Genomic DNA, 24,491 nt, shown 5'->3' with positions numbered 1-24,491 from the left:
ACGGGTGCAGTCTGTTCCCATAATAACTCCTGTCATGGCCAACACTTTGTCAGTAATTGATATGTACTCGTGCTTCTGGGTGGGGGCATTTGCATTAAATTGTGATGATAATGACCACGAAAGACCTGATGCCAGCAGAATGCCAAAGTTAAGATTGATGGCCATTTGAATTAGCTGCAATAAGTAATATATTAAATCGGATCTCGCGGGACCGTTGCCCCCCCCCCCCCTCTTGCATTTATTACCTTGTCTTTATATGGATCGACACAAACTGGCATGTTATAAATATTCCGTACAACACTGCGGTTCCATACCAGGTGATTATTCTCATCCTTGGTGTCTGTCAAGAATGAAATTAAATTTTGAATAATTAGAATGGACTACAGTCAGAGATGGTGTAGTGATTCTCTCATCTGATTTTTTTTTTTTCCCAGAGACGGTGTGAATTGTTTTGTCTTTCACGACTTTGTTTCTGTGAATTTTGGAAGACATTGGAAATATTTGTAGTCGCTTTTGAAACGATTATTAATTTTCTTTTGTTTCATCGCTTGTGGGGATTCTTCTCTCCCAATCCCATTCATCATTGTCTTCGCTGCCTTAGTCAAATCTGCAACTTTCAATATATCGATTGGCTATCCTGTGGTGACAGACTTCTGTTATGATGATGTGATAATGAAATTGTGTCTGCTGAAGCTTTGTCTATCCAACTCTGCAACGGAGAATGTCAGTCTGGCTTTATTTGTTTGTCTTTGTTTGTGTGTGCTGCTTCCAGACTGCTATTTTTTGATTGATCAAGGTACATTTTTATTCTTAGTAGTCTTCCCAAAGAAAAGAAAGTCATTTGTTCAACTGGTTTCTCCCAACTGTCTTTGAAATAAAAATATTCGGCTTTTAATGAGTGCATGGCATAAATAGTTTGCCAATTGTAGGTGAACTAAAAAGTGATGATTATATGAAAAGGTAAACTTGATTGTTTATTATGATGTAAAAGTTAAAAATAGCCATAAAACAAATAATAATAATAATAATAATAATAATAATAATAATTCAATATTTTTATATGTATTTAATTTTTTTAATATTTAAAATATTTATATTGAAATATTTGACAGCCTTACTTTCAATCTTCCCAATATAAAGTTGTGACAACAAAATCTGTACTTAGTTTTTCATTTCCTTGAACTGGATCTCTCTTTCGATTGAGGATGCCAGATATAAGTCGTACCTGTCTGAGATTTTTGACTCTACCTTTTCAATCACTGAAAAATGCCTTGGCTGAAATCTAAACATTCCATGGGCTCTTATTTTCTTTAGCAAAAAAAAAATAAAAAATCCATCAAGCTCAGTCGTGGAATCATGAAACCCATCACCAGCTTATTTCCCTTCCTCGAGGTTGTTTGTAATCGCAATGCGGGGCCTGTCCCTCCGAGGAACACTCGAAGGTTTTTTTCGGCTAATGACTGCTGGGGGTCCTCCACTCGGAGCTGTCAGACAGCATTTGCTTGGAAATTCATATGCGAGGATGAGAAGGAGGGCACGGCATGCTCTATAAATTAGCGGCACACAGACGCAACACTTGCGTGAATAAACTTGGCACGCACGCTTGAATGCGCGCCCAGGCCAACGTGAGACGCTTGGAATCTGCTGACTTCTGCTGGGGATATACATGAGATGATTAATGTTCAGAAACAAGAAGCATCCATGCTTCCAGAATCATCTTATTTTCTCCCGTGTCGCTTTTGTTGCCGTGCCATAAAGTGAAATCTGGAGGCAGTGCATCTCTTTTATTGTGACAGTCTAATTATGAAGTAGCAGCTCTCGACCCAGCGTGGAGGCCGCTCCCTCGTCACCTCGCTAAGGGCCACGCTCTCTAAGGGGAGCCATAGAAAAAGTCATAATCATAACTTGAGTTGAAACTCATTGGCTTTTTATACGCTCGAGCTTGTTATGTTTTTCATTGCAGACAAACAGGCGAGTTGAAAATCCAGCTTATGTGAATCTGAACTTGTTTTTATGTCTGTTGGGTTCTCTTTGAGATTTTTTGTTGGATTTATTTGATAACTCTCGGTTGTCCCATAACAATAACGCATTCACCGTTTTTTTTTAACAACCGTAGAATTTCCCTTACATGTCCGCGTGTCATTACGATGACAGGCTATAGCATGTTTCCACCTGATCTTCAGCTCCACCATTCTATTTTCTTCTATTTTCTTAATCTCCTGTTCTTTTGGTTTTTCTGGAACATTCTACACCGCCCCACGTCTGAAGCTGAAGCATTGTAGTAGGAATGACATGAGGTGGTAGTTGGGTTTATGAGACGTGCTTGGTGTATTATTAATGGCTTCTCACAAGAGATACACAATGTCCGAAATTGTGTGCGGCAGCGCACGAGCGTCAAACACAAGCTGCTGTTATGCCGACCTGTGCTCAACACTGTTACTGTGTATGCCTCCAGGTGTGAATGTTTATACTAGAGCGAAACAATCATTCTTTTGACCTTTTGGGGAAGGGATTGTACGGTCTTTTCTAATTAACATCAACACTATATTGTATGTTAAGAAACAGTCTTGCTAGAGAAAACCACAATCTGATAGCAGATCAAGGATTAAAAGTTATTAATTAAAAGTTGAAGCAACTAATGAAGCGGCACATTTTTGGCGCTTGATTGCATTAAGTTCTATTTGTCAATTATCCTGATAATTAATTAGGAAGCAAGGCTAGATTAAACCATATATTTATATTTATATTTATATTTATATTTATTTTTTTGCTTTGGTTGGTTGTCGTGGCGGCAGAAGAAAATCCTGCCCTTGACATGTTAAACGTGAATATTTAGCCCGATCCTCAGTTCAAAAGGCCTAACTCTACTGGCTTTGTGCTTATTTTATGTTTTTTTTCCTTCCCTCTCTCTTTATCCAAGGCTCCGTGAGGTTCGCTCTCACAGAGACCTTGGACATTGTGAAGCTGGGCGGGTCAGAAATGTACAGTCTGTTATCTCAGTTGTTGCTATGCGTGGCACTTGGTCTCCTAAGACCTTTCAAGTAATAACACACCGGCAAGCAGATGGCTGAGTAGCTTTGTTTGGTTTATTAGGAAGCAATCTATCTTGGCACTGCTGCTATTTTGAACTCCAGCATAGCGATGGGCATTCGCCTATATTTCTACTATGGGAGGAAAAAAATACTTTATTATTTACTTTTAAAATAAAAGAAAAACTATTGCATGTGGGGACCAAGGGAATCCATTCACATAAAATCGGAGGAATCAAATCCAGATCCAGGAAGTAGAAATCCTGCCACAATTTGGCTTTAGCCACTGGTGCTTCTAATTAACCGGCATGTAAACAAACAGTAAAGTGACTTCATTGCACGGCTTTCCTCAAAGTCACCCCACAAGTGCAAGAACTGAATTTTACCCTGCGACAGGTTCTGTAAATTCCTCCATTGTGATCTCCTAACAGAATGAGCCACAACTTAAAACGAGCCACGGTGGAGTTAGCAAAACTTTTTTTCCGGGTAACTAAGCATCTCCACCAGTGTGCCCCCCCTCCTTCAGATCCATGAAACCAACACGCGTGCGCTTTAACAGACTTGTTTCTTGGCCGAGTACAATCCCAAGCCTTCGGTCATCGTCCATCTGGCTCCATTGTTGATTGCAGACAGCCCGTCTGATGAGCGCGGCTCGCTTGGAGTGGCACAAATAGGGCCCCGTTGCTCCCCTAGGCCAGGCTTTGGCAGGGCTTTTGAGTGGCGCTCGCTCTCAAAAGACCCTCTGAAAGTGAGCACAGCGGTCTCCATGGTTGCCTAATGGCCATGCTGCTTCCCTTCAGAGTTTGTCAGTTGACACGTTCTCATCCTTCTACAGATAAAAGCCTTGGCATACAAAAAAAAGAGGAAGCACAGTTTGTCTAGTCGCCCAAATTGTCTGGAGGGATTTCAAAATGACAAGAGTTTTTTATATATACGTACATTTATTAAAAAAAAAAAAAAAGGCAACATTCCTCTAAACTACTTGTCGACTGTCAGTCGAGATGACTCTGTGTGTTGAAATTTGAGACGGCGTATATTGCCGGGTGCAAGACTGCAGCGTTGACGTGTTCAGCTGTGATTGCCTCCATATTTTTGACAAGGGCACAGCGCTATGCATTTGTCAGCTGGAAAAGCACAGGTGGAAAACACTGACACCAGCACAGGCTCACGTCCGTCATTAGTCGAAGTGAGTCAAGCGAGGAAGGGAACACGCACGATCATTTTGAAATTGTTTTGAAAATGCGTTAATGGTAATAATTCCTTCTTTGCATTCATTTGTCCTGCAGTCACTGGCCAGATTTAATTAATTCCCCAAATGATAAAAAGAAAAACAAAAATGTAATCTTGTCAGAGCAGAAATATGAAGCAAACAAATAACATGCTTGACGCCTTTACTTTTTGTCTGTTTTAATTACTCCTATGTGTTTGGTTTTCATAGTTTTCTGTTTTTTTGGTTTTTTTTGCGTCTTGTGCATTTCTGTCAGTTTCACTCGCTGTTTGGTTGTTTTTTTTTGGTCCCCTCTACTGGACCTGGTGTCAGGACAAAGATGTCAAAGACTGGTGACAAAGCAAGCTTGTAAAATAAAAAAGAATCCTCTCTCAGGCAACAGGGGTGATTGATGGAAGGTTTAACAAAAACAGAGCAGGAAAAGCACACACACACCATCAGCTTAAAAAAAAAAAAGTGCCAAAGGCTTGAGGGCTGAAACATTAGTGGTTCCATTTTCCTGCCGTGTATCACGCCTATTTCGCACTGTACTTAAATTACAATGAGTAGTAAAAAAGGAACGTAGCAAAGGGTTAGCAATCCGATTTTGGACACGGCGGTGTTTGTCCAGATAGTTTTTGGAGTGTTATCGTATTTTTACACTATTGAGAGAAACAGCAGGTGTTGGTTGGTTGGTCTCCAAATAACTGGCATTTCTCATCGTGTGACAACCACTTTCACTGAGGAATGCTTATGACACGTCGTAGCCTTCATTAATTTGCATAAATTACCTTGAGAATGCTTTTGTTGTGAAAATGAAATTCATCTGTCTTTCCATATGGAGCCACATACTTTATAAATGGCACTGGAGTGTGATAACTGCCTTGTTTCATAATGGGCTGTTTTTGGTGTGGCTGTTATCTTCTCTTATGCCTCTCCCAGGAGGATTAATAATGTTTTTTTTTTTTGCGTTTCAAGTGTGTCACAACCAAGGCTAGATATGATGAATTCTCTATCTTCATTTCCATCTGTGTATTCAGACTGCAGAGCCTACGCTTTCCTTGTAATCGGCTACCATGTTGAGTTCCCAGAGGCGAAAACATTCCCGGTTCAGATGCGAGATATGGTCCCTCCAACATGTCTAAAATCTACCCCAAAGCATCCCCGACTGGAGACGCATCGGCAGTAGTTGCCCCTATTTTCACTCTCTGGGAAGATTGTAGCCTACCCGAACCACTACCAAGGAAAAGCATTTTTAGAATTTTCCTGTGAATTCAAGTCAGACATGTCGAAGTTATTCAACAGTCATAGTGTTGTGTTATTGTTGCCACATTTCAACAACGGAGACGTAATACTGCTTGCAATGAAAGTATTTACAGTAATTTCTGGACTATAAGCCGCACCTGAATATGTCGCACCAGCTAAAATGAGGGTAAAATCCTATTTCGTTCATATAGAAGATACTCTGGACTATAAGACACAGGTATTTTAATGTTTAATTTAGAAATGAAAGAGAAAATACACAAATGATAAAATATCACAAATATCCATAGATAAGCCAAACTGTAATACGGTAAAATAAAATACGACAATACGGTAGTTCGTAGTACAGTATACGGGAAAAAAAGGCGAGTATTCCTTTGGGATTTTATATTTCTAAGCTCTTCATGGCCTTCCCTAAAGAAGTTAATTCAAATGACCCCTTGTTGATTGTGTATCACTTTATATAAAACACCCCTAAATTATCCATCCTGATGGAGGCCAAGGTCAGGGCTGAAGGAATCCTCTCAATGACAAGTGTTTCAACCGAGATAGAATGTTTGCCCAGCAAACAGGAGGGAGTGGGGGAGGGGTTGGATTGACAGTTAATCACAAACATATTACACCGCTGGGATGGGCGTAACTCAAGCCTTCCGACGCTAGCTCCCACCTGCCTGTCATGGTGATGACACTGCAGCCTATCAGTGTCTGCCTCAGATTTATCAATCTGGCGGTAGAATGCGGCTTCGTCTCGGCCAAAGCTCGACACCCATCCATCCATCAATCTCCAAAGTTTGTGTGTGACACAGTGCCGACAGCCTCTTTCTCTTCAAGAGGCTTCCGCCGCATGCCGACGCTATTGTTACTCTGCTCGTTCAATCACTTCCATTGAATAAATTCTGCTTGATGCTACCACTCGACAGTCTGAATCCGCATTGGTGAAAAAAAAAAAATGATTTGCCATAATTGGCTTTGAGTTATTTGTGTTAACTAGCACATGATAGCTTTTGTGAGTGGACAACTTAGTTAGCTAAGTGCCTGGCGAAGACCGTTCAAGCATCGCCGGTTTACATTTCTGACACGAGCGTCAGCCGCATATGTTCGTGATCAGTGTAGGATTGCGTGGCTGTGTCGAGAAAGAAAAGGGCAGATTGTATATAAGATTGTTTTGCTTGAATGGCTTATTATGCTGATATATATATCTCCGCTGACTTTAATATCCTGGGATACATAATGCCTCGAGCTATGCTGTTAAATCACTACAATGTTGACATTGAGTAGAGCTTTACAACCTTTGACTATATTCCTCAAACATATAATATGACAGGATTTTTTTTTTTTTTCCACAAGAAATAAACAAGGGCCAATGCATAGGAAATCATGCAAACGTGCGTATTTGCTAAGGGCCATTCGGTTCTTCTTGTGCTGTGCTCATTAAATTCATGTCAGAACAGATGACCAAAGGATGGCGTGAGTTATTTTGCGACGGTGGCCTCCATCGCTGTTTACCACCGGGGCATGTCGTAGCGGCTGACATGTTAATAGAATCAGTCACTGATAACAGGGCGCTAATGAAAATCTAATCTGAAAACTAGCCTGTCGGTGGATTGTCTGCTTCTTCTATGTCCGGTGAGAAACATTTCTATCTCAAGTCTCATTAGCTGATATTCATTGCGGTGTCATTCTGAAAAATGTCCCATTTATAGAAGCAAGAAGCAAGACTGAGGTTGGATCGGATAGAGATGGGAGACGTTCGCAAATTCTTCCAGGTCAGAAAGGAAATGAATTAACGTGCTGCTATTCATTAATTCTATTTCATCTTCCATTTGGGGGCTTGAGAGATGGGACTAAAGAATAGGTCAGGACTAAACCCTATAGAAAGCTTCAAATACTCAATCCCAGAAGAAAAATGTAAAAAGACATTTTGTAAAGGAAGGCCACTGACATGTAGGTGTTTTCTTTTTTCTGTCCTGGAAATTCTGTTTTTCAGCTACAGATCTCAGCATGTAGGGTAGGAAATTGAATCAACAAATCAGTCATATTCAGACACCGCGACGAAAAACAGCGAGGGTCTATTTTGTGTACTTCTCAACACATGGTCGAGAGATGCCAGAAGAAAAGACTGAGGAGAAAAATATTACACCATCCAAACAAAGGTAGAGCAGCAACAGGTGCTTGTAAAAGCACAGTAGAGGGCACAGTTGTGTTTAGCTAAATAAAATCGTGTTGGAATAGTCATAATTGTTTTTTTTTTAAAATAAATTACCTTAAGGACTAGATGCAATGAATCGGGTTTTGATTTGTGAGCAATGTGTGTGAAGTCAGCCATGAATCTTGGTGAGATGAAAATGTTGTTTTGTTTCGTGAGTACCAAATAATAAAAAAAAACATTTTATAGACATTCATTAGGAAAATATGTTTTAATGCGAAATAAATTATTTTCCGATTAATCGATAAAATAACGGGTAGAATAATCGAGTCTAAAAATGTCGGATGGTCACTGCCCAAATTAATCCTTCTCCTGTTGCATCGCTAATAGGCTTATTGTGTATGTTTGGAAGTGACATCATTGCCATCATCTGGCTTCGCGAATTAGTTTTTTTTTTTTTACACGTATTTTGCAAGCCCATGTACAGTAAATGAGTTGTTTTGATGTTCTTGTCTGAAAATAATATATATCAAAAATTATATATAGAATATTCCTGATTTTACAAGGCTGTCATGTAAAAACAGTCAGTTTTTTTTATTAATTGCATTTATAAATGCATGACAGCTCTGTAAAAAAAAAAAATCGTTCTCATCGGGTGATCATTGAGTACAGATGGTTCATGAATTTCAGAGACAAAAAGATCCTCGTCTCTGTCTACATATCCAGACTGTCTTTGTCAGCCTCCTGACCTTGAGTCCATTCAACAGAAGAATGTCACTCTGGTCTAACATACTGTAGAATACAAACAGCAGTGTTGCATCATCGTTATCACATTACACTTTCCATTGCATGTTTTCCAAGGCGTTCCATGGCGACAGGCAGCTTCGTGTTCCTGCAAATTGCGTTTTTGGTTACCTTAGAGGTTAAAACCGGTTGATTATTTTTCTCAGTGACCGGCAAAGCCCTGGAGGTGAGCTTATCCTTGTTTTTGTGCGTGCGTACGCATGTCTTAGCGCTAGCGGAGTCACAAAAATGGTCCTTATGTACGTTGACATGCAATTAGCGCACCGCATTGGGGACAAGTGAAAGTCTCATTTTGCATCACATTTAATTGAAGTGCATATGGCCTGCTTGTACCGCAATATTGCGACGTGCAAGTGTCGTGGCCTTTGCGACTCTCACAGGACGTAACAACATCACACCTGGGACACCATTGCAAAATGACATTTTTGGCATCAGCAAGCTGCTCAGTTTTATATGTCGATATGGTGATTTTTTTTTTGAGCACATTAGTTGCCAATGCTGTCTTTTAGCATTTCTGCCATAGATCCAAATATGGAGTGGCGTGAAAAGAATTCTCCACATATTTTTCTGAAGCGACATCGTCTAGCTGGCTCTGAAGGACATATGGTGCTGAGTCATCGCTGCTTAAATAAAGCGTACGGTTTATCCCGCCCCCGTGGATGGTTTACATAAATTCCTTTTGTGTAACAGTTGGAATACATTTTCCCATTAAATGTGTGCTAGAAAGTTTAAGAGGCTTTTAACACAAGATTAAAATCTGTGCCATTTTGGCAGTTCACCGCCAATAGTGATGCAGACCATATTTTGCATCAATGACTATTTTTGAGCAGAGAAACTAAAATTACAATAACCTCGATTCATCAGGTTAAAGCTCGATTAGCTCCTTGTAGGAATTATTTCTTCCATTATATCATTTGACCTTTTACTCCTTTTCGAACAAGTTTTTATTCATTTTTGCCAGCAATGACGCACAGAGAAATGCTCCTGATTTTCAAAATAAAACTCATTTGTAATATGTTCAACAAAATGAAACTCTGACAACAACAAAATTCCATCGTTTATCATGTCTCTTAATATTGTAGGTAAAGATTTAATCTCTGTCCCCACTTCCTTCTTCTCACTCAGCTTTTTTTTAAAATGAAAATTACTTTTTATGGCCTTTATTGAGCCATATTCTTCCTTTTATTTTAAGGTAATTCACAAAAAGATGAAGGTCAACCCCTCCATAAGGAACTTCAATTTGATTACGCGTAACCTTCCTCCTAATAACGCAAATACACAACACGCTGCAGTGAATTCCTTAAAAAAAAAAAAAAAACATGTCTGTTGAGCCATGAAGTGCATTGTGAATCTGAGGCTGTCCTTCACACGTTGAAATATAAAATATATCTTTTTATTTTTATTTTTATTCCAATCTGAATTATACTGTGTTTATCCCCCTCAGTCATGTCTCGTTTTGTCACAGAGCCAACAAGGACAAGGTTTTAAAACAAAATCTTTCCTAACTCCCTTGTACCCACTCATCCTTCCACCGAAGCTTCCCTTCCGGGCACATAGGACAGTCGATCGTGAACTGCCTTAGAGGACAATTCAAAAGGTCAGCGCAGGCAGTCTGTTGAGAAAGTGCATCTCTTCTCTCTCTTTTGCAAAGACGACAGCACTCGCCGACGTTGTCTTATCTCCCTCAAATGCTGCAAGGCACAGGCGACTGACAAAATCACTACTTGTATTAAATTTATTTTCCCCACCCTAAAATCAGCCAATACGCCATCTGCTTCTTTCTCGTACTTTTCTAGCCTTAACACATCAAAAAGTCCCCCGGGGTGTTGGTAATGGTCTCCTTGGTTTGCGCTTAGGGCGGCAAAGCCCCGTCGAGAAACCAATCACAACTCTTACTAGAAATGAAGGGATACTAGAATGCTAAAAGAAAAAATGGTGGAAGTGTTTTTGTGTTTTTTTAAGTAAAGGAAAAAAAAAGGTTAAGAGTACCCCATGGTGAGGGAGACTAATTTTCTACTCTTTCACTTTTAGGTTTGTTTTTGCATTTCATTTATAGCAAACCCAAGCTGTAAACTGAGGACAATGTGAATAGACGGCTGAAATACTTTAAAATGTTGTCGAATAGATTGTATACAGAGAGAAAATTGCAGCTCTGATAGATTGAATGAGGCCTTTTCCATTATTCAACGTGCATGACAAGAAATGCCATTTTAAAATGATCTTTGGTCAATAAAAAAAAAAATATATATATATATCACCACCGGTGGGGTACATTGTTTCAAAGAAAGAAAATGTCAATACAGACTGCAAATGATTTTCGGTTTTTTTTTTTGTCGCAATTTAAAGTTCTGCGAGACATTGTGACAATGACAGACAAAATGAAAAGAGATAACAAGCATGACTGTGTCGGCTAGCTGTTTACCACATAATATTTGTGGTAAAAACAAGAATTTATTTACAAAATGTGGCGTTGATGCCTGTACAACTCTCATTTTTAGTCGCTCACAGTTCTGCTTCATCAAATAAGTCTAGAGAATATTTCTCTCAGATGTCCAATAATGATAATTAACATTTGAATGCTGACACTCCCGATTTATCTGTAAACCATTTCATCCCTAATTTTGAGTCACTCCAATGAAATTATGTGCGCGTTATATAATCCTGACACATATAGAATTCAGCTACAAGTTATTGCCGTCGTAATACGGTGTTCATAGGAACTTTTTCTTCTACCACAAACTGTCATCTTCATGCAAATTAGAAGTCTGGTTGTCAGTCGATGATAAATCAAGTGAGAGAACTGATACGGCAGTAGAAACGGCATTTGAAATGGCTGAACGCCAACACCGTCATATGGCGGAATTATTTTAGTTGCCAAAACCGCAGCGACAGTTTGTGTGATGTGTTTGAAGCCCTGTGGCACCACCACCACAAACTTCCCTCCAACATCTGAGAACTACAGACACGGCGGAATACATTGACATGCTGCAACCATCCAAAGAGGAGTCAGGGAAGTGCTGCAAGGGCAAAGAGTGACTTCGGAGACAAAAAACCTCCCAAAATGTTTGAAAAAAAAATGGAAAAAAATGTCCATCTCACCAATAAAAGACTACTCGACGCGTATCCCGATACTTGAGGTACGATACAATTCAAAAACGGTATGTTTGACCGAATCAGTGGCAATGATTAGATTCACACTATTTTTCAATCTGCTGATTGTTAAATAATTATAATTTGATGATGGTCGTCATGACGACGCACTGTTGTTGAAGGAATAGGGATACGCAGCTGTCGCGCCGTTTAAGCAGGCGCCTCAAAAGTAAGACCGACATTGTGTGTCATTATGAAAAGTCAATTACGTCGGTCTAATTTCACATTATTGTTTTGTCCCTATTAAAGTTGTTCCCAGGAAAGAGGACAGACACCCTCTCTATAAATGTTTATTACACAACTTCAGACCTGCCTAGAATTATGCATGAAATTAGACAAGCTCAAACAGTGAAGTAGTTGAAAGAATAACGCGGCTATTTACACACATTAAAGTCTTATCATGAGCCATTGATGTTGTTGATGGCTGACTCGTCTCGTGAAAACTTTTAATGCTCTGTGACACTTTCACGACATAATGAGGTAATTTTCCATCCCTGGGCTGCTCTTCTAACAAGTCTAATTTTGCTCTCAGGCCAATGGCCGCCCTCTATTTGAAAAACTTATTTACTGGATATGTGCTGAAGGATATTACGGGTGGCAGTGAATAAATACAGAGTTAAGAGAACTGCAGCCAACGCATGAAAATGGAGTCCAAAAATCTACATGACCTTCTCAGACTATAATATTAGACAGAAGATGTGCCAAGAGCAAACCATAGCTCAATGTAACAGTAATGGCATTGCGAGCATCATCGAGGACACCCCTTGAAGTCAAACACAGCCGTAAATCCCATTAAAGTTTGTATTTGAGATAACTGCTTGGCCTTGGATGTCACAGGGACAAAGCTTTAGTCCTCCACAAGTTTTATTACAGGGAAAATACAAGTTTACCATTACGCTCTTCCTTCCTGTGTTTTGAATTGTCCAAATGTAGCTTTGTCATTTTTTTTTTTTTTTTTTTGCTTTACTGGCCAGAGTTGATGTCACCTCCAGCCTGTGACCGAGTCCAGAAGAACGCTATATGAATTATGATGTGCTCAATCATTTGTAATCCTGTTACGGATGTTAGTTTGCCCTTGACAGCAGGCAAAGAATTGATGGAATGCGACTCTGGTTTTCTTTGCTCAGTCATGCTGTGAATGCTCGTGTGAGGCCGGTACGCTCGGGTTAAACGTTTTATTGTCTTTTGATCGAAATCGCGATTCTTGACAACACGATTACGTTATCGCCGAAGCGCCGTTATTTTGCATCAGACGGACCCTGAATCTGTTGTCTCTACAATTTGACACATACTGTAAATGGTGTCGCCCCTCGTCTCGCACCGAGATTAAATAGCATAAGCGGCATGCTACTCGTTACGGGTGACGCTAACCAATCAGCACCTGTTATGAGTTGCTGTTTGCAAACTGGGGCACTAAAAAAGGCCTTTACAGTTATATTTATCATATGTCTCACATTCAAACCAGTATCAATGGCGAAATGTATTTATCAATGGCTTAATTACTTGAGTACCTTAGGTACTTTCCAAATGACACGAACTAAAATTACACCTAATGAATTATCCATCCTATATGTGTCACTGTGGACTATCTCACACTGTATCATGATTATAGTACAAAATATATCCCAGGGTTCTTTAATTTGTCACAATGTTTAATTCATGAGCTCTTCATACATCACATGCCACCTTATCGAGAACCTCATTAAAACGTGCCATGACTTCACATTCGCATTGAATCTCTCTGTGGCTGCTTCACCAATAGTTTTATAGATGCAGCAACGGTATGGTCCACACACAGGTCTTAATAACGTCTCGATACGATATATTACGGAAAAGGCACATATAGGGTCCAACCGCCGGTGAGGACAGTGCAGCTGTACAGCTTCGGCCCTTTGCTATGATTTTATGAGTCCCCGGTGAGCCTGCAGGATGCACGATAGGAGACAGGATTGTGAAAGATCTAATTAAACAGAGCAATATGAGAGTGCAGTGATCCCCGGCCCCGGACAAGACACAAATCAGTGGCTGTTGACAGTAGACTGCAGGGCAATTGGGCTTTGCAGTAAAATAAGTACTGTAGCCTCAAGATAACGACCATCCCTTCTTGTCTATGGGCCCCTGTTTAACTTTCTTTACAACTTGGATGTGATGGGTTGTGAATCTCAATCCCACTGAGCACCTAAATGGATTATCGGTGGTTTCTCAAGTTACTTGTTGCCTAAATCTGACAAGGCAAAGATGTAGTGTTTTTATAATGGAACATCAGAAAAGTAGCTGGAGGTTATTCACTGTTAAAAGTCATTTGGTTTGGTGTTTTTTTTTATCAGCTTTCGCTTGCGAGTAGTAAATAACGGTCATCGGGCCACCTGGCGCCAACTATGTGGTCTCTGAGGACTTTTGAGTGACAGAGAACGGCGAGGACTCGGAGTACAATGACGACAGGCCAGCACACAGTAAGGTCTCCGGCATTGTTGTGCTAATCAGGTTAACGGACAGAATCTGAAGGCGGGACAGATGCTAAGAATGAGCAACGGGGGGGGGGGTCCTTATTAGAAAGCTTCCACTGGGCTTACTGTTATGTATTTATTTTTCTCTACCAGATCTGTTCTTTCTACGTTTGTACAAATGTCGTTCTTAGCCAACAGCAACTATGATGTCTTTTTTATTCAGCAGGGTATTTTATCAAACACCTACACACACTTTTGATTTGATTGAGAACAACCTACATTTTTTTTTTTCATGTGGATTTGAACAGCTAAAAATGGTTAAAAGCAGTCTATCAGATTTAATCCTTTGTGATATGTGTGCCTTAGTTCGCAGAGTGTCTGCTTAACGCAAATCTCTGTAGCATCGTGTACAAGCTCCCAACAGTTATCTCTAAATCAGTTTGAAAAGCTTTATGAGTTTTGAGAGAGCGGCAAGACTCTGTGGCTACGTCTCATGTGGTGTGAGGCTTATTTGGATGACATAAAAGAGCTAAGCCTCTAATGAGGTTCTCTGTATTAAGTGTTTGAGAACACACATTAACATAACATAATAATTGTAACCACCGATATTTCAATCAAGGGCACAAATGACTAGAAAGCCAACACAAATGATTAATATTAGAGCATAAATCATTCAATGTTGCTGTGCGGTTTTTAATTCACACAGTGTAAATCATTCAGTTCCTGTTTGTCCTTCTTTCCAACCAATCCATCCAATAATCCTATAAATCTGATCAATCCACAAATGTGTCCAAAATGTATTCTTCAGACTAACATTTTCTTTCTTCATTTTAGGTTCCTACATGTTGGTTAACTCCTCGCAGCACGTAGCAGGCCATTGCGCTCAGCTGCTGCTGCAGAGTCTGAGTGAGAACGACACTCACTGCGTCCAGTTCAGCTACTTCCTGTACAGTCGCGATGGCCACAGTCCAGGGAGCCTAAAGGCATACGTGCGTGTCAATGGCGGTCCGTTGGGCAACCCGGTGTGGAACATGTCGGGATCTCACGGAAAACAGTGGCATCAGATGGAGCTGGCTGTCAGCACCTTTTGGCCAAATGAATATCAGGTAAAGATGGCAGTAATTATCCTTGTTTGCTTTCTTGTTGATCAATTACTTCAATTTTGTCCAATTATATTTTTTGGGTTACAAACTTCAATTCATTTTTGGAGGATCAGGTCAATATTTGGGATGTAAATTTATTTCATGTGAATTGGCAAGACAGGGATGTTATAAAAATAAATGCCTATTTGCTTACTGTCAATTCTCTTGTGACCAACCTCGCTGGATTCTTATATCGCTTAATCAGACATTATACAAGCGATTTGGATGGTTTGCCATTCAATCGAGATAACCGTCAAAGATGAAATATATCATCTGGTTTATATGATCTATGCTTGGATGTGTTTATACTCCGAAGGAAAAAAAAAAGTCACTTATCAAACAGAAATCTCATCACTGTCCTGTAAAAATGTAAGCATTCCGCCAACATTCATTTCAACGCTTTATTTATACTCATATACGCAACTGTGATTTTTACCCTGTCAGGCCTAATTACTGCCAGCTACAATAATGCTCATCTTGCTTTATAGCCTATTTACTGTATTGATTTATTGACTGGCATCAAATCTGGATAAAGGATTTTCCTGTTAGTTTGCAGATGGTTTGTCAGGTGCTTTTAAAGTAGATCTATCTTTTGATTCAATTTGATTTTTCTGCAAACTCAGTGGAACTGTCAAAAAGCAATTAAGTTGAGTAGTGTGCATTTTATCATGAACTGTCAGCGGCTGTAACTTAATTGAATTGTGTTCAACCCCACAAGAACTGACCTTCACTTTGTAAATAGTAGTTCCTTGTACAAACAGGGGCGAGATTTAGAGTGACTCTTTCCCATTCTGTAGCCTGACAATGAGGTAAAGTGTGTCGGGTGGAATGAAACAAACACTCTGAACAACGCTGTGATGTCCACACTGAAATTCAAAGCGATTTTTAAATTTAAAGTCCCGATCTTAAAAATGTTAAATTCAAAATGACAGATTTCATCCAAAGACACACAATGTCATAGGTATTGATGGATAGATAGAATATATTTGTGCAAACCTTCAACAAGTCAGATGTCGAGCTTTGGCTGAAATGTTTGTGCAGACATTACAAGACTTTTTTTATTACAAACTTTTTTTTACACTTAAATGTGAGCATGGTTTTCAAGAGGGCAGTCATTTTGAGTAACTGTTTTATCTTTAGTTCAAGTACTGTCGCTTATGAACATTTATTTTATTTATTATTATTTATTTTTTATTTTATTTATTTCAAACAGGGACTGTGCATATCAATGAACATTTCTGTAAATGGGCCAGTGTTATCTATAAATTAGTTTTCAGCTGTAGTCCTTAGGCACGATGTTGAGGTGCCAATATAAATACTCAAGTTACAGTTCATCAAATCTTCTCTGGCAAATTCAATTCATCGCAAAAGTTGCTTGAGTAGTAAATATATTATTAGTAACCGTAGCGCGTTGCTACCCATCCGTTGTCACAAAGGCTCAGTCCAACATGTCTGAATATAATCTGATCAGATTCATGAAGAATAAACAAGAGTACACAAGATACTGTTTGCAAATTAGTGAAGCAATATATCAGGCCAATCAGACGCTATTGATGTTTGTGTTTACGTTAGCTGCTGTGCCTGTATGAAAAAGGATCAGATCAATATTCATCCTTCTATTATTTTAACAGTTTTTGAGGTACAAGGGACCTGGAGTCTTTCCAGCCTGACATTAGAGAATGGACAAATCTTGATTCATTCATAGAATCAGATCAATATTTCATTTCTAAAGTATTATCAATTGGCCATAATAAATTGTGAAATGTACATTATTCAGTGGGGCTGGTGCTTGGTGTGGAGGTATGCCTTGGACGGTTTGCTCGCATTTCGCTGGAGCTGACATTTTGAGACTGATAAAACACGCATTCACTTGAATGGACGTGCATGATTTCCATCAGATTTGTTTGTTGTTTTCACGATTGTGATAGGTCAAACAATGGAACACAAATGCCGTGAGATGCATATCAATGTGGTTATGATTAAGAATGTGTGTTTGACTACATTTCCAGGATGACACTGACTGGCGGAAATCACAATGAAAAATTATTTAATTTGAAATATTATTATATTATTTCCAGATAATTATCATTTTAAGGTGTTGCTACTCAATGGCTGCTCCAGTCAGACTTGTAACTAGTAACTAATTAGTAAAGTGTCAGGGAAATGGCTTTGCCTCTTATTTTAAACAAGCACACGCTGCTTAATTTATCTTTTCATGGCATCAGCAGTGTGAATCGCCCCATATTTGCAACATAAGGATTTAAATAGCTACCCTATGTAAAAAATATGAGTTGAACCGTGTAGTGTCTTGTTGAAGATCGCCTCAGTGAATACAGAGCTGAGTTGTGATCAGTCTTTTGCAAACTGTTATTGTTTTCTCAACATATCAAGGGCCGCTTCGAATGCGTTAATAATATGCTGGTTAGGGGTGGACCGGTGTCAGCGCTTGTTAAAAAAAAAAAGATCCGATACTACACGCACTGATACCACCAGCCGAACATATTCGTTCTGTGGTAATACTTGAAGAACATGGATGACACACTTTTAGGTGTTATAGGACACATGCACCTGATTGGCTGTGTAACAAGTGACCACATCAAAACAAATCTACACTGCTGATTGGCTGTTTATAGAATCAACAATGCAAGTACTCCAATGCATTTACTTTTCATACTGAAAAAAAGTAACATCTATGTATTGTAGCTGAGTTTTCTCTGAACGTTTGGCTTTGTATGAATTGCTCCTCTTATATCGTTATTACTTCTTCTGCGAGTGAGTCAGAATTGATCTATGGCTGCCAATTGAAAAGAGAATGATTAATATAACGATGAGTGAAAGTCTTTTAAGACTGGGCAATTTGCTTTAAGGCGTACGCCAAAAACATATTTTTTCGATCTGGCCTTTTGTCTCTAAAGTCGTAGAATGATTGTAAGTTGTTAAATCTTTCTTTCTTCAACAGTGGAAACTTTTTAAAAGGACAGATGTTAGCCACCCTCACATTTCTGAAATGTTGCGTAGGCTTGCACAATTTGTAATACATAGCCAAATTATTCATCCATTACAATTACAATGCAGTCAAAACTTGATAAAAGGCCAGATGTTGTCACAAATCTATCAATGGCTTTGCCACCCACACATTTTTTAAATCTTGTATCGCCTTTCATAATTCACATGCTTGAATTTGTGTGTCAGACTGACGCCACGCTGAGAGTGTGCGTGTGTTTCGGGGAGACAGAGCGTTCCCTGCCATTAATTTTCCAACTCAGCCTATGTTTCAAGCAGTAAGAAGCTTGTGCTTGAACCGTTTCCATCTGTACTGCCTGACGCACTTGGCTCCGGCACTCTGAATAACCAAACGGTTCATTTGATCAAGACACTGCATGCTTGAGTGTATTTCTTGATGCACCCACGAATGGGGAACGGAGGATTTTCTCTCTGAGCTTTACTGTTCATGGTCACAGTTTTTGTGCGGCTCGCTTGTTCGGGCTGACAAATTTAAAGTTCGTCCTCAAAAAAAAAAAAAAAAAATGTCACGGTACATATTTGGAAATTAAACGATCACTTTCCTATACTTGAGCTTAATGACATCCTGAGATTTGCTCTGATTTAAAATTTGGATTTGCTGATGGCTTTTCCTCGCTGTCTCCAATCCCAAATCAAGTCACTACAGTTCGTGCACAATCCTATAAATAAGGGGAGTAAATGATTTGAAACAGCTTTCTGTAATTTGGTGCAATTCTACACTGCTGAAAATGACAGCTGTGATGCCCTGGTCGATGCTAAAATAAAATAAAACCCCAGAGTAACTGTTTTAAAAGTCTCAAACACTATTATATGACCATTTCTGTATCACAATGCATCACAATTTTTCCGAAAACTTTCTGTGGCCCCTTAAAAGGATACATGTTACCAATCCCTGGGTTTGGGGCCAACACGTTTTTTCAGATTTTTCGCTAAACTGTCTCCATGGCGTATTCACTGCAGCTTGCATAACGTTTTAAGTTTTTGCACTCGCTTTGAATTTGTGACAACGAGAGCACTACCCTCTCATTAAACAAGCAAAGTACTGAGAGGTGGAAATGGCCGCATCTTATCATTGGCTGCCTGTTAAATTTTCATCTTTTCATTTTTTTTAGGTTGTATAACAAGTTGCTGCCTTGTTTCTTGTCTTCACAGCCATTTACACTGCACAAAAAATAAAATATTTATTTATTTATTGTGTATTTCATGATGCGTTGAAAAAAACTGTTTCAATCAGTGGTTATATCTTAAAATGACATTGCAAATTCAGGTTAAATGGCCATCATACTTTTCCTGTAATCACAGAATTTAAGATGATTATGATTTGGATTTTGAGGAATATATGACAAAAAAAAAGCCCTGTGCGTTTGTTTTTGGTCCTTGTTAAATTTGTGAAACCGTTCCTTACTTACGTTGCATTGTACGTGTTAATGCTCGCATGTTAAACCAGTCAAGTTTGCTAAAACAAAGCTCATACGATATAATCTAGAGCATTTAAATGTTATTTTCAGTTCTATAGTCAATTTATTAAATTAGCTAGCTCTGTAGAATACGCTCGTAACTCAAATCTTTGCTCATGATAATACCTAAAAAAAATCAGGCTGCACTGAGGGTTCACAGCTCTAAAATTGAGCGAGCAGTGTGTGATGTTTTTATAATATTGTTGGATGGAATTAACAGCACCTCTACTGGGCCCCAGTAATGACTTAAATAATTGACACGATTGTAACAGTCAATTCCACACAATTTATTTTTTATACAAAAGAATATGATACCCATCTCTGCGTAGATTCGTGTAGTCTGGGTCTTTATAAACTTCTCTCCCTTTTCACTATGCATTATTGATTTTGGTATATTATTCTGGGAGAAATATAAAGCTCACCTTGAAAAGTTTGACCAGAAAATGTATCTGGGATAGCATGCACCCTTTCCCCTCTTTTCCGGCCCTTCAACTACCAAGAGAATCATCCCATCAAATATTTACAATGTTATCCAGCCCTCCAAGTTTTCCAACTAGACAGGATGCTTCCATGTTTAAACGTTTCTTCTCTTACCTTATGCTTTACACCGCACGTTTATTTTTTTTTCACCACCTGTTGACTGTGGGCTACTTCAATTTCCGAGCACAAACGTCTGTTCAGATAAAGGCGTGCTATAAAAAATATTATCAGGAAAGTGCAGCCAGATATATCAGCGAAGCTTTCGTTTACTTGGTGTATACGTTGCGTTTATTAGTCATCCTCGCTGTCCATTTATTTAAAGCCTGTCTTCGGTTTTTCAACTTAACTGTATTTCCTCTGTTGTTTTGTTTTTACCTTGTATTTTAGTTTGATATTATCCAAAGTATGTCCACCACAGCAGTTGTTGTTTATAAATTAAATTAAATTAAATTGATGGAGCTGTAGCATAGCAAATTGTACTGCTGTTGGGAAGTATGATGATAAGAAAGGTAATTAGAGCTACGAACTGGAACCACTTGGTTTTTTTTATCTGATAGGAAAAGGCCATCTGTTTGGGGAAAGGATTTATTTTGTTCAAGTGGACCCATTTGTGTTCTTTGGCTTATCGGGAAACCGTGCACTTACTAATAGCGGGCCGTCATTGTGTAGTGAAGTTGCTATTTGAGGGCATCTAGGAAAATCGATGAAATGTTTTTGAAAAAAGAAAATCACTGGATTCTTGGTTCTACGTGACAGCGTGAAAATAATTTAAATGCATTCGCTTTGTCTGAAAATATTTCCTTCTCTGTGCTGAGCCTTTGGCTATGAAAAGGCCCTTCAGCAAATACTTTTTTTTTTTTTATCAAAAGACTGTTTGCTACTGTCTTCTTACCCTCTGGCATTTTCTGCCTGAGCAGATTGACTTTGGCACATGACCTTTCGTCTATAATATTTAGTTGACTTCATATTTCTACGGCAGGTCTAATGTCGGGTGAAAGATCTTGTGTCTCGGACTGTCTCCAGTCTTTTTTTTTTTTTGGGCTTAAACTCGGTTCATTCAAATCATAGGTTTTCTTAAAAGTCAACATTACGGGCCAATGGTTCCAAAATGTTATTCACATCAATCGTTTGTATTTTTGTTTTATTAGTCGATGATCCCTGAATTTCTCTTAGCCAAGAATGAAAAAGTGAAGCAAGTGACTTTGAATAACAATTTGGTGGTTTCCTGTTTAATAGCGAAATAACCGAACAATCAATCTGATATCCGACGTTTTGACTTAGCAGTGAGTATTATGACTCGTCGCTTCAATCAAACATTCTGAACTTTGAAAACTGTTCCCTTTAAGGTGGAGGATACATTTAAAAGCTCAATCAAATGAGTTTGGTATCATTATTACAGAATACCTCCACGACAATAAACCTCTTTGTTTTTATTTGACGCTTTTGTGATCGTACTGTATATCCCTGAGCAGATTGAGCTTCAACTTTAAGACATATTTTAGCGCGGCGACACATCCATATGGAGGATAGTTTGCTTTTGTGTTTGAGACCACAGTAAATGTCAAAAGCTAGTGATATCAGCCACAACGTAATCATTCGGTCTGAGGATTATGAGAAACAATAAGTCAAAGCCAGCCTTTCCATCAAACGCCTTGGATGAAAGAAAAAAACCTCGTCCTTGGCGCTTGAAAAAAAAAACAAAGATCACCCTCGTGTCTCATAACTCACACTATTATTGAGGACGGTGATTTGATATCGATTGGCTTTCACGTAGCTTATGGTTCTATAGGTTAGTAGCTACAGACGTTTGTCCTCCCTAGCGTCAGCTGCACAATGTGCTGTTACGGCTTTACAGCAGCCTTTGCTCAGGATGTAAAATGACTCATGCGCCACATTGTGTGCTTGCTGATAAAGCTATTATTTCCCTCGGCCCTCCGGACTCGGGTAAATCTTATCCATTTTTTTTTCTGGCTTGTTTGCCTCTCTTATGTTCCTGCTGGCTTGTTTGGAAGAGTCAACAGATGCCCAACAAAGTTTTTATAGGGTCATTTGTAATTAATGCATCTGCCACCGAAAAGGGAGCAATGTCAGTTGTCCGTTGAAAATGGCTGAATGTAAAAGATGCCTCGGGTGTTATTAAAAGGTGCTCATGATGTCTTTTTTTTTTTTTTTTGCAGGTTCTGATTGAGGCTACAGTTTCAACCGAGCGACAAGGGTACATTGCTATCGATGACATCATGGTGCTCAACTATCCCTGCTGTAAGTGACACCTCTGACAATAAGTTGCAAATACAGAAAGGGGGAGGAGAAGCTGAAAGAGAAAAATAAAAATGTAACGCTTTTGGAGGGGGAGAATGTACTTCAAAGTCGCGTGGAACGTAAATAGGACGGAGAAAAGTCACGGTTGATCATCGTGGTTATCCCGAGGGATACCGCCACGACGGCTGCTATTAAAAACGTTTTTGAAGGCCTACTGTGACGGTGAAAAACGCTCACTTTCATGATCTCTTGTTTGGCTGTCAAAGTCGAAAGCTTCGGGTCATACATCTCCTTTTCAAAGCCTTTGAAGGAATTCATAAAAATGTCTCTCCCCTTATACTTGGTGACTTTTTGTGCCCGAGGTGAGGAAGTAACGGCGCCGGTTTAGTGTGTTGTCATCCCGTGGGGACTTGAGTTGAAACATTTATTCAGACCCTTGAGCAACTGGACGTAGTCTCTCAAGGTCATCGCGGCTCCAAGTACCGCGAAAATTCTCGTCCGCTCGTTCGGGGTGACCTGCTCTGAAAGATTCGTGTCGGAAGGTTCAGTCAGTCATGATTGTACGTTGGGTTGTTTTTAAAAAACAACAGCTTGGTTTACACTCTCGCTACATGCTACTACACACACCGAGCTTCCTCTCAGTGACCACAGATGGTCTTTTGAAGGCTCCCACTGTGGCAATTAAACAGTTAAGAATCTCATCAAGACCTGTGCATGCTTCATAATGTGGCGTACATCCAGTAAGCAGGATTTGGCAGCACACAGTGTGAGTGAGTGAGGGAAGAAGTAAGTGGAAATCCAAGTCACTTTGGGAACCAAAAAAAAAAAGTAAATTCTGCATGAATCACATTGTATATTAATTGTTCTCTCGCAAATGAGGCACTTTTCACTGGTTTTTTAAAAAATACTTTTGTTCAACTGTCTTTAGATCAATTTTGACTCATTATGTGGAGAGTTGTAACAATTCATCGTCAATCAGCCTTATTAAGAAAATTGGTGTATTTATCAGCTTCGTAGCAATCAGAGCAAAGCGCAATTAGATCATAGCTGACTAATTTGTTCTAGAATGGCTACTGATAAAAATTGAAACACATCAAACTGATGGGAGCCAAGTCCAGTGTGAAACTGTTTTGAATAGGTACAAATATATTGCTGGTCATATTTTAAGGAATCGGGTACTTATGGAGACTGCCGATACCAACTATGAAACATAGATGGCAAAACAAATTTGAGTAAATCTTCCTCGGCTGTAATTGGCACTATACAGTGACACATCAGCAATAAAAATATTTATATAAATCTCTCTCTCTCTCTCTCTCTCTCTCTCTCTCTCTCTCTCTCTCTCTCTCTCTCTCTCTCTCTCTCTCTCTCTCTCTCTCTCTCTCTCTCTCTCTCTCTCTCTCTCTCTCTCTCTCTCTCTCTCTCTCTCTCTCTCTCTCTCTCTCTCTCTCTCTCTCTCTCTCTCTCTCTCTCAGAAACTCCGATTATTCAGCCTTCTTGTTAAGCTTCTACTGTTTACTCATGAATAACAGTTGGAGCATTATTTATTCTTAGGATGATGATTGCACTGCGGGAAAATGTTTCAGAATGTTTCAATGGTTAATTTTCTCGATCATCATTGTATAATGGGGATATATATTTTTTTTTTTACTTGTAATTGGTCTAAAGAGACTTATTCAGGGTTTCCGCCAGATTCTCAAGGTCTCCTTTTCCCAGTATTATTACTTATGTGTTTTCTTTCATTATGTATTGTAAATAAACAAGATCAAAACCCATCACCATATTCTTGATGTATTTCAGAAAGTGCACAGTGGTGATTGAGAAACAAACATTAGCCTCCCTTCCTTCTGCTTCGGCTTGGCTGTAGCTCTGCCATCTTTTCCTGTCAGTCATCGGGAGTGACAAGTCGACACGTCCTCCCCGATTTCTCAGACATGGCAGGCTACGCGACCGGCATTTTCACGGCCATTTGTTTCGCCGGGGCCTCTCTCCTCCTCACTGCTCTATTGTTAATCATCAAATTGGGTCAGATTGGGTTACGTACTCCTACGCATTGGCAGCTCTGCTCAGCTCAGGACATTAT

The 24,491-nt window shown here is 39.3% G+C and overlaps 1 protein-coding gene across 4 annotated transcripts in view; it reads left to right on the top strand.

Annotated features, from left to right (window-relative positions):
• Positions 1-24,491, top strand: part of ptprub (protein tyrosine phosphatase receptor type Ub) — a 116,474-nt gene that overhangs the window by 43,085 nt on the left and 48,898 nt on the right. For all 4 annotated transcript variants that reach the window (XM_085918166.1, XM_085918164.1, XM_085918165.1 and 1 more), the window contains exons 3-4: positions 14,881-15,152; positions 22,327-22,408. In XM_085918166.1, the coding sequence (XP_085774292.1) occupies positions 14,881-15,152; positions 22,327-22,408 (354 nt within the window). The remainder of the gene's footprint in view (positions 1-14,880; positions 15,153-22,326; positions 22,409-24,491) is intronic.

The sequence above is a fragment of the Syngnathus leptorhynchus genome, chromosome 8, assembly GCF_054491065.1.
Source record: "Syngnathus leptorhynchus isolate UIUO chromosome 8, UIUO_Slep, whole genome shotgun sequence".
Classification (NCBI taxonomy): Eukaryota; Metazoa; Chordata; class Actinopteri; order Syngnathiformes; family Syngnathidae; genus Syngnathus; species Syngnathus leptorhynchus.
Note: the sequence above shows the minus strand (reverse complement) of the source record. Positions and strands in the feature narration are given on the sequence as shown.